This window comes from Limulus polyphemus, unplaced genomic scaffold (assembly GCF_000517525.1).
Source record: "Limulus polyphemus unplaced genomic scaffold, Limulus_polyphemus-2.1.2 Scaffold6771, whole genome shotgun sequence".
Classification (NCBI taxonomy): Eukaryota; Metazoa; Arthropoda; class Merostomata; order Xiphosura; family Limulidae; genus Limulus; species Limulus polyphemus.
Window position 1 is genome coordinate 1 of NW_013672381.1, and position 13,008 is coordinate 13,008.

The window sequence follows — 13,008 nt, forward strand, 5'->3', positions numbered from 1 at the left end:
CTGGTTTATTCTTTCCGAATATAAATAACTCTGCGATACACTAAATCTCAATACTCGCGCTAAAACAACACTGTAACGAACGAACGTTAAGTATAACAATACGTCTATCTCTAACTGCAGTTCAATTACTCATTGACTATCTACACACACATTACCTTACATTCCCGCGTCACGTTTTCCCCTCTTATATATATACCAGCCTACCCTACTAGTAAATACTAGACCATTCGCCAAAGTACATGATAATTCTAGAAACGTTGTGTCACTGTAGTCATGTGACTGCTGACGCAACAGAACGATAACTTCAACAATACCGTGTGACTGCAGTTCAATTACTCACTGTCTATCACACATTACATTCCCCTCTTTTATATACCAGCGTACCCTATTTCTAGTAAGAACTTGAACATTCGCCAAAGTACATGATAGTTCTAGAAACGTTGCGTCACGGTGGTCATGTGACTCGCTGACGCAACACTACTTTCTAATTCTATGGCTTAGATGTTAGTTACTGCGTTTATTAGATGTTTAAATGTTACTTTTAATTACTAACTTTAGGAAGATATTTCTTACACTAGCTTAAATAATCTATTTGTAAAACAACTTTTTGTTATTATTAATGTTGGTCTAACTTTAGTGTACTATTTAATCTTATAATTATAATAATTATAATTATAGAGGGTAACTTTATGAGCTTAGTTTGGAAAGCTTATTCTTCAATTAACCACTAACGCTGATTTCTAATATTTAGCGGTTTCAAAATTATTTCTAAGTATTATTGAGTTTTATGGCTTACCTATAAAGCTGATCACAAAACTTAAACTATTCTAATTTTAAATTTTAACCTTCTAGCCTAAACTTATTCCTATATCTATTTTAAGAAAGTTAAGAACGGTTATACTTGGTAGTCTTGAGAAAGACTTTTTGATAGCAAGTTTTAACAAGTTAAACCTACTGAACTGTGGCTTCCTTACTTGGTCCTCCTTTTGCTGTTCGCTCTGTCTCCGTCCTCCTCTCCTTCTCCAGTCCAATATCTGTAGATAATATATCGTTCACAACAAGTTTAACTCCATAACTTTATACTTATCTGGATAGATTTACGTGGAATTAAAAAAGATTATCTTAATGTAAGTTTCACTTGACGATCTCCAAGTAGAATTGGGCCAAGAAAGTGCGCCTGAATTCAATAGGTAAACTCTCTTTCTTTGTTCAGTCGACAGCCTCACCTTGTGTTCCTTGTCCCCTCACAGCATTGGTCGGCTAAAACATTTAGTTAACGTCAACTAGGCCAGCAAAATATATTAGTGCCAATACTTTCAACCCGAATGCTATTTGTTATTAAAATATCCTCTCGTGCAGAATGAACATTGCCTACTATAGAGAACCCATGAAACAAAGCAACTAGAACACGGCAACCTCAATTACTTTCTGGACTGCATGCTTATGTTAAGTCTGCACAGAAACTGGATAATTTTTTTTTTCTAATTACCATATAACTAAACCATATAGAAAACATATGATATGTCTACATACCATATATATATTCTCATTGATTTCCTTAAAGTTTTTTCGTTTTATTTATTTTTAAGTAAGAAAACAGGACTGCTAAACAAGTTAATTTTCATATGAATAAACTGGAGTTATCGAAATTAATTTAATTTTCAACAGCGCGTGGTTTCTTCTGTGTTTAAATAATTACTTGATCATGCACATATTCTAAACTTTTACAAATTATTTTGAAATTGATTTTTGTAGACTTTGCAAGAATGTTTAGGGTTACTGTTGCCTTTTGTTTGTTGATAAATAAGATTCGCTCTGTTTGTGTGCTCGAGTGGCCACGAGTCGACTTCTTATATTCTTTACTACGAGCACAATCTGTTATCTTTCATGTATGTATTTGATAAACAACTGGATCTACTATATTTTCGCATAGAAAAGTTTTAGTACTCGTTGTCTCTGTACCAAGCAGTGCTCTGTGTTAGACTCACGTGTTGGGGGGTGGTACTTGGGTCCATAATATTAATAATGGAGTTAAATTTATACTATTTCATTGTTTTTCAATTTCCTCTTCTGAGTTTAACAAACGATCTTTATAATGACAACGTTTTGAAATATGATGCGAATATGTTTCTAGTTCAAATTGGAACAAAACCTCATTTTGTTCAATTTTTCGCTCCATGGTAAGTGAAAACTAAACTATTATTACTGTTTACTAACAAATAAACATTATATTTTATCAGTAGGCCAAATGTTTACGAAGTACAAATACCAGAAAATGAAATATTATTACTACTATAATAGTACTAGTAATACTAGACTAACTTACTAATAATTTATGGAAACAATTCCATTATTAATACTAATACTATTAGTAATAGTAATAATCACAATTCTAAGAATGAGATCCAGTGAGTGTCACTGTTCCTTCGCATTTCAAAAATATTATTATTTTTTTACTTTTATGTATAGCATTTACAAGATATTAAATGAGCGTAACTTAATAGTTAATTAGAGTTATTTTAGACCTAGACTAGAGTGCTGAAGAAGTTGATATGTGTGATTTATAAATTAAAGTAGCATTTCTGCCAAATTCTGGTATTAGTAATACATAGTACACGTATAGCCCAGTGGTCGGCAACTTTTTTTTATCGCGGGTCAATTATATTTTTTTTGAAAAATTTAGTATTGTGTTGGGTCAGTGATAAGCATATAATTATTAATACTGGTACATGTATTTTAAATGTGTATGTTTATTTACATACAAAAAAAAATTAATAGTTCGACCAGTTTGATATTTTTCCCTGAAATTGATTTCAAAATTCTCCGTAGCTGTGACTCTTTCCTTTAATATCGTTGTTCTTCTCACATAGCCAAGAAACTTGAACTGAACAATGATTGTACCCTTACGGGTTGCAATGGTGAAGCCAACTTTTGGCGGGTCAGCCAAATTATTGCTGCGGGTCAAATAGTGACCAGCGGGTCATAGGTTGCCAACCACTGGTATAGCCTATAGAACTAGGTAGGTAATTACTTGATGGTGCACATATTTCAAACTTTAACAAATTATTATGAAATTGATTTTAGTAGACTTTGCATGAATTTTTAGGAATAAAACTTGTCACAAGAGTTAATGGTGTTAAATCTGATAAGTTGGAAGATTTACAGAATTATGTGAAAGCTAATGAGCATTATTTTTGAGTTTGAGTGGGGGCAAATCTTGAAAACTGCCTGCACATAAGATTGCTCCACCTCTATTTTTCTACACAGAAAGGTGACCCACCCTTTAGTTCTCCACAAAAATATACCTCCCACCTCTAAAAACAGAGATAATTACCAGTTATATACTGAGCTAGTTTACTCAGTTTGTGAAATTATGTTTTATAGGCAGTTATTCTGTATCTAAGTCTTAACTTCTGAGATGATTTTGATACAATACAGCAGAAAAATGTTTTCAAATTTAAGCATATTTATTCTTGATGCAGTGAGTATTATTTGGATGTCAAGGGATATTCAGCAGCACACTGATTTAAAAATAAAGAAAAAATGTATTTTCCAGGCTCAGCATTTATAGTCTTATTTAACAGATTGCAACTAAAATCATGACTCTTGGCCATACATGTCTACCATGTTAATTGACCATATTTTAAAAATGATTAGTATGTCAGCTATAAAGTATACAGTCATAACTGATCTTTTCTTTAATTTCATTTCTTTATACATAAACAATATAACTTAACATTTAAGAATAAAAAGCTAGAATGTAGCCCTGATTATTTAAGTAGTTATTAAGCTTCCCCATAATCACTCTTAAATTTACTGTGCCCACCACGCCCAAAGGACAACCATTCTGTAAGAAAAGCTTAACTGTCATAGCTGAAGATGGCTCCTCTGACAAAAATTTATATTTGTGTCCCCTTATCTTACCATTAACTGAGAAAACAAAAAAGATGTATGAATACTATCAATTCCTATAACAATCTTAAACATCTAAGTCAGATCCTTATTAACTCTTCAAGAAAAAAGCAGTGTCAAGAGATCTGCCCTTGTATAATAATCCTTCCATCTCGGGTTTCATCTTACTTATTCCTAGTAGCTGTTTTTTGTTATATAAACTGTTGATGCAGTGGGTATTATATCTACTGGCACAAGCCATCCTAAACTGTATTAAACAAGCATCTACCATCTAATAGTTTATGTATATTATTTGTAGTGAAACTGTTTGATAGCTCAGAAAGAAAGAGTTGCAGGGCCACTTAGGTTCCATTGATCCTGTAATCAACAAACTGCCATAACCTTAAATAATTGAGTGATGAATATACAATTAAGTGAATACACTATACTTTCATTCATTACTACCTTATATCTTGGAAAGCAAGGGCTACAACATCTTTTCAGCTGAGCTCTTTGAACTAATTTAATTTTCAGTTGAACAAACTGATATTATAACTACTGGCACCAGCAGTCTTAGCTTTGTGGTAATCATGTGGAAATCACACAAGGTAGTTTATGAATTATATACAGAATATTGTTTTCTGTTAGGCAAAGTCTGTAGAATCTCATGCCTCCAAACTCTCAGGACCACTTGCTGTAATGACAGTGCATCACACCTGACTGCCTGTATCAGTTCCATAAGTTACATGCATCCTTGCTATAGTCTTTCTCGATCTGAGCAGATCATGCTTATATTGCTGTACAGCAAGGATTGCCTTTGCTAAATCTGGCTCCTTTGGTTCCTCTACCCAGAGCTCGTAAAGCATAATTCATGTTGTATCCACTAGGGGAATTTCCTACTGTATGGTTTGTTGTCATTATAGCAAAATGGTCTTAACTTCGACATAGTGTCCAGGATCTGAACATTCTATGAATGGACAGGGCCATCTCACAATATGGTGAGACAATCCATCAATACTTCTCTTGTGAGTTTGGCTGATAATGTGTGATTAAATCATATTTATGCAAAACTGTTACCTAACATGCTATCATCCTTTTATGGTTTTTAAAGTTTACTAACCACTTCAGCAATGCATGGTTCTTTCAAACAGTGAACTTTTTGCCTTACAAGTATTGCTAAAAGTGTTTTACTTAGACAACAACTACAAGTAGTTCTTTCTTCATTGTATGGTATTTAGGTTCATGAGCCATGAGTCTATGACTAGCATAAATGATTACATGTTCTACTCATCCTGTAACTGCAGTAAGAATACTATGATTTCACTCTCACTGGCATCGGTGTCTAGCTGTAATTCACAATCTTTTTGTGGATATGCCAAGATTGTTGGTTTTACTAAAGCACACTTCAGGAATTAAGTGTTTGCTTGTATTCCTTACTTCATCTAAAGTGTATCTGCCTTAGTAAGAGTCAGTAATGGTTATCTTAGAGAAGTTGGCCACAAAAAGTCGTCAATACAAGATGAAACTATGGCAATTGTAGACTTCTCATTTGGTCACAGGTTTTGGTCAATCTTGCCTTCTTGTAGTTCAGCAGAATCCATGAAGATTCCTTTTCTACTCACATTATGACTGAGAAAATTTCACTTCCATCATTGAGACAAATCAGGTACTTCTCCCATTGCAGCCCTTCCATTAGTCTTGAAAGTGGTGATTGTGTTACACAGTCTGAAAGGTATGACATGAAACCTGTTGCAAGCTATCTTTCAGTAAAAAGTCTTACATCTGCTCTCATCATCCAGTTCAACTTGCCAGTATCTGGATGTACAACAAATGTACAACGTTTCGACAAGGTTTTGTCATAATCAGGTACCCATTCAAGCCGTCTCCAACCATTACTTGTCTGACTATTGTTCAACCTAATTGGACATCTGGTCATCCCATAAATACACTGCTGTATTCTGCTAACAAATCATTGAGCTGCTGCTGCTGTATTGAGTCTAGATTATCTGCATAATTATCAGCTAGTAATCTCGGATGTGTTGCTATCCATTTATTTACTTTCCAACTTGCCACAATAAATGTAAGACTGGAATTAGTGCTAGCATTGGTTACTTCCAATTGCATACCATCCACTGATCATTCCAGCTTGCAGCTGGATAACTGATCATCCATAGTTGCAGAAAAACACTGTGGTGTTATCCCTATTTGAACAAATAACTGCTTTTCATAATGCTGTGTAACTGTGTTGCACAGCCCTATTGCACTAAACATGAGTAAACACTGTAGTAAACCACAGAACAACACTTGTGTATATGTTTGTACTGTGACTTCCTCCCCCACATATATTCTTGCAGTCCACTGTTCCTGGGGTCACTTTTTGCCAATGTTGGATAGTGGTAGAACGTAAGGCTTCATGATGCAGAAGCCTTTACTGGATCCTCTGTATTCATCTGTTCAAGCCAAGTTTGTGTACCAGACCCTAAATCCAATGTTCCTAATTGTGCAATTTACCCATAGCAACTCACATATGTGAGTTCATAATTTCTAAGTATTATGTAAAGTACCACTGAAGGACATCCTTGCACAATGTGCAGTATTGCAGCAATACCACACCTCCCTGGGCAGAGTAGTATTATTCTCTCAAGAATAAGAAAGGGGTGAAGGTAGCTAGAATGAAATCAGCTTGATGGATTTTCTGATCACAAGCTTTGTGAAACCTGTAAATACATAGAACAAAGAATAAACTCAGAATAAATAATATTACAAGAAGATAGTAATGCATGATACATTAATATATACCACGTATCTATCAAAAATCATGACAAGAATAATTATGAGTTTTATTGCGTGAAACATAGTAAAATTAATTTACAAAAAGAATTACTGTAGTTAGTGTTATCTTGTGAAAATTTGTAGGGAGAAACCCTCCTAAATTTGTGAAGGTCAAGTTATTGAAAAACTTAAACCAGTTTTCAGGTATTATCCAAAAGATACCTGATGATGACAAAACCTTGTTGAAACGTTGTACATTTGCTGTTATGTTAAACATATATTAAAGTTTTTCTTCATTACCCATTCAAGCCGTCTCCAACCAATATTAGTCTCAAAGTGGGTTCCTCGTCATCGAATTTGAAACCCTCAGAATGATATTAGTCTTCTGTTAAGCTTGTTATAGGTTTCTTACTATGTTGCATAAATCTTCATGTACAACAGTTTAGGATTAAAAAATAACTTAATTTTTGTACTTCAAAATTTTGTCATATTAAATGAAAGGTAGCTCAAAAATCTCTTTTTAAAAAAAACCTCAAACAAGCTGTAAATAAGAAGATTAGTCCCTCATAAAAGTAATCGATTGATGAGCCTAAAAATTAATCAGTTAGCAAATGCCACTAATTGCCCAACTATAGTAGATATTCTTCAACACATTAGAAAAAAAAAACTACTTCAGAACTGGAATTAATCACTTAAAGGGTGTTATTTACTTATTCTTATGAAGAAACATTTTTAAAAATCACAAGTTAGATTTGTTGGTTTATTTGAGTGTACTCTGGAAAACATCAGTGTTTGTAAGTTCCTTGAATGTTTTCTACACAGGATCTTCCTCATAATACCAGGTTCAGGATGACACTGCTCTGTTCCCACAGTCAAGTGCAGTAGAGGTCTCCCTTTTTTGTTAATTCCAGTTGCAGGAGGTTTGTTTCCCTTCTACAGTTTCGTTTGGGGGACTTCATCTGCCTTGTAATACTGGAAACAGGATGTACATACACTGTTCCTATTGTTGAACAAATGTTCCATATCCTTCTCATAATTCCAGATGCAGGATGTGTCTTTCCTGTGTTTACAGTTGAATGAGTTACGATTTCTGATCTTAATATCGGTTACAGGTATTGCCTTGTTCTTATGGTTGATTTGAGGAAATGACCTGACCCCATAATTCTGGGTTTGGTTTATTGTACTTCTTGCTCCTATGGGAGTTTGTCTGGTTTTGATCGAATGCTAACTTCCTCTTCATAATTCCGGTTGCTTGACGTATGACACACAGTTTACTTATACTTAGTTTACACAGTTTACTTATACTTAGGGTTGGGATGTATATATCACATGAGCCACATGTCCTAGCCACAATGTTTATGTTACACTGATTTTGTTTTTATCCGGGTGATACTCAACCTCCTAATGTTGAGGACAAGTTGTGGAATCTCTTCTGTCCAGTTTAGGCTAGGTAGATACATAGCTAAGGCTAATTGTTTTTACCATCGTTATATTTCAGCGAACTATCCCTTGACTTGCTGTTTTTTTTTCGTGTGGGTATCAAGTTTGCTTCGAGTTTTTGTTTTATAGAGTGGTTTTTCACCTACAGGAGCCAGCTGTTTTCTGGTCTGGTTTTGTGATGGAGGACAAATTGAACTCATGCCATTTTTGTTTTACTATGGACTACACCTCACAGAATAAATTAAGCTTATGCAAATCCTTTTTTTTTCTACCCATGTCAGGTTCATTTCCCTCCTATTGGGACAAAGAGCATACATGTTCCAGAAGTAGTGCGGTGCCCAGTATGTGTGATTCATTTTTGTCTCTGAGCACACCAGTTATTTCTAGGAAGTCACTTTCCACTTGAGTATTGAGTGGGAACATCAGAAGGAGCTAGCTGCACTAATATAGGTAGCACAATCCTATTGGTGGAGGGTGGACACATGCTATTTATATGTTCAAAATTGGCATGAAGTTTGTAGGGTATATAGACTAGTGCACTGAGCATTAAAATTTTTTTAGCAATGTTTATGGGACAGAAAGAAGATTGAGATAACTTTGTGTTAAAGGAGGTAAGTACCTATCGGAAATACATTTTCAGTGTAAGAAAATGTTAACTCCCCATTATTATTTTTGATTATTTTAACTATCTGAGTGTCATTAAGATGCCTCCCAGTGGCACAGCAGTAAATCAGTAAAATAATCACTACATTTCTTTGTACATAGGTAGTATATGTTTTAATATATTGTGAAATAACCAGAAACCTCTTGAATCTACTATCGAACTCTTACACTAACTCAACTACAATATTGTACTGTTTTTTGTGCAGTGTGTGTATATAAGTTAGAGGCAAACATAATTTGAAGATAAAGATAGATCAGCTTTCCTCCCATTGTAGGTAATATTACCACTAAACCATGTTTATTCCATAACGTGTAATTAAAAGAAATTAACCTTGATGAAGCTTGCTTGTTGTTTATATAAATAGTTAATAACCCTTTCTTTCACAGGCTAAATTCATTTGTTAATATAAATAGAATGTAACTGAAAGGAAAAACTTTGGTTACATATGTTCAATATTTGTCCAAAATTTAAGTGACATCACTTAATAATCATTCTTCATGGTTGTATTTGAGTTATAAGAAACAATACAATTTGTTCTTTATTACATCAATAAGTAATATAGAAATCACATGTGCATGTATTAAATCAGTGTTTTTATTAATAAAAATGTTCAATAACTTTGTTTTACAATTAGATGGGGTGAAGAACTAGAATGTTCTCCACATTCATATGCATATGAAGTATCTCAAGTTACAAAATTGTTTTAACAGCATTCATAGCTAGATGTTTGTGATGCCCATATATTTTACTTTTTCAATAATAGCATTATAAATTGCAGCCATTCCAGTAATCCAACAAAATAAGTGAAAGGACCTAGTAAGAAGAATAAAAGTTGAAGTTAATTTTCTCAGTCTGAAGTTAAAGCTGTGAGCAAAAACATTGATCTAAAACTATATGCATTCTAATTGCTAGTCCACAACCATTTCCTTTTGACTTAAAAGTTCTTGGCAAGTTCAAGTAAATTTCATTATTTGATAGTTTTCTTTTAACTTTGAAACTATTAACTTTTAATAGCGAGAAAACTCATTAAAAAACCATATATTTAAATTGTAAAGAGTTTCACACATTTACTAGCTCTGCTAAAAGATACTTTTTACTGTCATGCCCTGTACTAGTTGTAAGCTTAACTTATGATTGAGAAACTCACTGTCAGTTTACATGTACTTCTTTTATATATGAATTAAGGCTAAAAATATGTCTGTCTGTTGAAACCTATGTAACCACAATACAGTACTTTTATCATACTTATACTTAATGTCAAAGCACTGTATCATAACTATAAAAGTCTTACTGGATTAACTTTTAACCTTAACCCATTAACTGTGGCAGGAGCAACTCAGTTGCCATTTTCTGACTCACAGATAAAGCTGAGTTGCCATCAATCACAATAAAACAGTAGTTTTTTTCATTCATATGGAGTTATAGTTATATATGTGTGACTGACGGATATTTTCATCATTCGCAGCTGAGCCATAGAACTTCAATGATGGAAATATCCATCATCTGTAGTTAATGGGTTAATTATGTATCTTACTGAATCAGTGGGTAACCTATACACACATGCATGGCACTACATGCAAGCATGCATGTTTCTGAAGCTTCTGATACTTATATAATCTAGATTTACTGATATTCAACACAGTTATAAAATTAATAAACACAGCATACCTTATATTTTAGGGTCTAAAACTAATAACGAATTGGCTAAGATCTGATATTTTAGTCATTTTCTTTTAGCCACTTTGTCATACACAAATACTGTAATTAAAATACATTTGGTACACATATGTCTTGCGTAGTTTTTACCTTCTGATTTTAATACAGTATTATTCTAAGTTTATTAGTTATCCTTTATGTGTGCAGATTCCAAATAATAAGTGGTCCAGAGTGAAGTTGATTATTATAATTTGTTCTTTACATTGAAGAAATCTTTTAATTTAGCTTAATTTACCAGTCTTTATTTTTTCTCACATTCACATATTGTACATCAAACACTTTTGTATGATTTACATATTTCTACAATGAAGTCTGAGGTTCATATTTTCATTTTGAGCGTTATACCTCTAGCACTATTTTCACAGGCTGCATGTGGAGGATACCCAACCTTGGATTTCTCTGCTATTATCCATCATGAGATTGATTGTTATATGGGTCAACCTTTTCTCCTGAACTTGCACCACTAATCCTCCTAAACAAGATGAACCTGTTCAGGCCGATGAAGATTTTTACACCACTGGATTTTGCCATGTATTTCCCTATCAACTAAGGCTAATATGGCATTTTTTGATAAGATTTTTTAGGTATGTTATGTTTTATCCAATTCCCTGTTTTTCTATGATTTCTTATTACATCCATGTTGGCTCCTTTATCATCTCGGCTCTTGCTTTACACACATGGTTTCACTGTAGTTGGGACTTTCTGGGTTGATATGCAACTTTGTCCCAGGTATGTTTGCTGCTTCTTTCTTTTCAGGATTGCTATATTTTTTCTTTGGTGATATGTTTTTAATCATGTATCTGAGACTTTGGAATCTTGTGTGTAATCTGTGCATCAATACTAGCCTTTCCTTTTTCGTTGTGAGTTTGTCACAGTTGGAGCCATGACATGCCTCTATTCCTTCCCATCCTGGTCCTTATCTCCCTGTCCCCTTTGAGGGGTTTCTCATTATTTTATTCAACATTGATGGGCATGTTGCCAGCAGTACCAGAGACTAATCAGAGGCTTCTGGTCTAGTGGAAGCTTGACTATATTATGTTGTTACCCCTTGGTGATCTTTTAGTGCAGTTCCATGGGTTGGAATCCTGTCCCCAGCCTGCATCTGTCTAAAAAAATACAAGATTTTTTGTCTCTCCAGAATTTTATTCCAGGTTGTTTTTTGTCCTTGTGCCAAACCTGAGACTAGTGGTTTATTCTCCTTGGGTGGTTTCTCTGTCTTGCACACTGCCCTTCATACTTGCTTTGGCCGTGTATGTTTTGTTGAGTGCTCAAAGCATTCGTTCATCATTTATATGCTCTCTGGATGTGCTTTCCTCATTCTTTGGTCGACTGGCTACTGTTTGCTTATTCTGAACAGTAGTCTGCCTTTTATCCTTATCATCTGCTCCTCGAGGTGGCTATGATGGGCTGTTAATCAAGTTGGAGAAGTCCTTACTGCGACCTATCCAATGTCTTGTCCATTTGGGTGTTTTTCTACACACATCTCAGTTGGGCCTGCCCTTTTCCTCTTTGACTTTGTTCAATGAATTTTCAGTTGAATTACAGCTTGCAAAGTTCTATCGCTTTTGGGGACATGATCTTCCATGATAGCCCTTATCCACATAGGTCAGGCTCATATGTGAGCTATTTTATGGGTTTTTCACAACCAACGGAATTTTACAGGGATCCTTTGTATGCTGTTATTACCCTTCCTCCTACCCTTGTCATCGATCAGCATTTGGTGGTCAGATATAACTTGCACATCGGTGGGTGTCCTACTTCCTCCTCCTCATCCAGTTTTCCACATTTCATGGACGCATCCCTTTGGGGATGGAGGGCATGGGTTGATCAACTGGAAGATTTGGGGTTTTTGGTCTATAGCTGAGAGGTCTTCTATCAATGTCCTGGAGCTTATTTTCCAGGGGCTTTGACTACAGTGGGGTGCTCCTCACATTGTGGCTTTTCCTATATCCCTTAACCACAAATTGCCTTGGGTTTAGTCTCTGGTTCCTAGTCTTCTTGCTCTGGCTATTTATGTTTTAAGCCAGGATTTGACCTACTCATTCGTCTATCCTCCTTCTGTGGGTGATTTTATTCATCCTTGACATTCCATATTCAGTCCTTCTGATAACTCTTTCCTGACTGTCTCAACAGTGATTTCCACAGCTTCTCTAGCACCAGTTTCCTCCTCCATTTCCTTTTCCTCTGTTTCCATTCCTTCTTTGCCACCTTCAGTCACTGGTGTTTCATGCAGACTTTCCTTTCCTCCATCTTCACACCTGGTTTTCCTCTGTTCGTTGGCAAAGTGATCTGGCTTTTTCTAGAGGTTAGTCTCTTTTCTGGATTGTTTCATTTGCCCTCTACATGGAACTTGCTCAATGCAAATGGAATTTTTCCATCACTGGTTTCTGGGTCCAGGGTTTTTCCCCTGATCAACCCACTGTTCTTAGTCTTGTGGATTTCCTCTCTTGACTTTTGGACCAGGGGGTCTTCTGTCTCCCCAGCCTCAGATTTTCGAGTGGTGCTGTACCACAGTTTTATTTTTT

General features: G+C 34.9%; 1 protein-coding gene across 1 annotated transcript in view; it reads left to right on the top strand.

The window, feature by feature from the left end:
- The first annotated feature begins 1,828 nt into the window (after window positions 1-1,828).
- LOC106474056 (thioredoxin domain-containing protein 5 homolog) overlaps window positions 1,829-13,008 on the top strand; it is a 37,866-nt gene continuing 26,686 nt past the window's right edge. Inside the window, exon 1 of the mRNA XM_022402435.1 lies at window positions 1,829-2,180. Within this exon, the coding sequence (XP_022258143.1) occupies window positions 2,026-2,180 (155 nt within the window). The 5' untranslated portion in view covers window positions 1,829-2,025. The remainder of the gene's footprint in view (window positions 2,181-13,008) is intronic.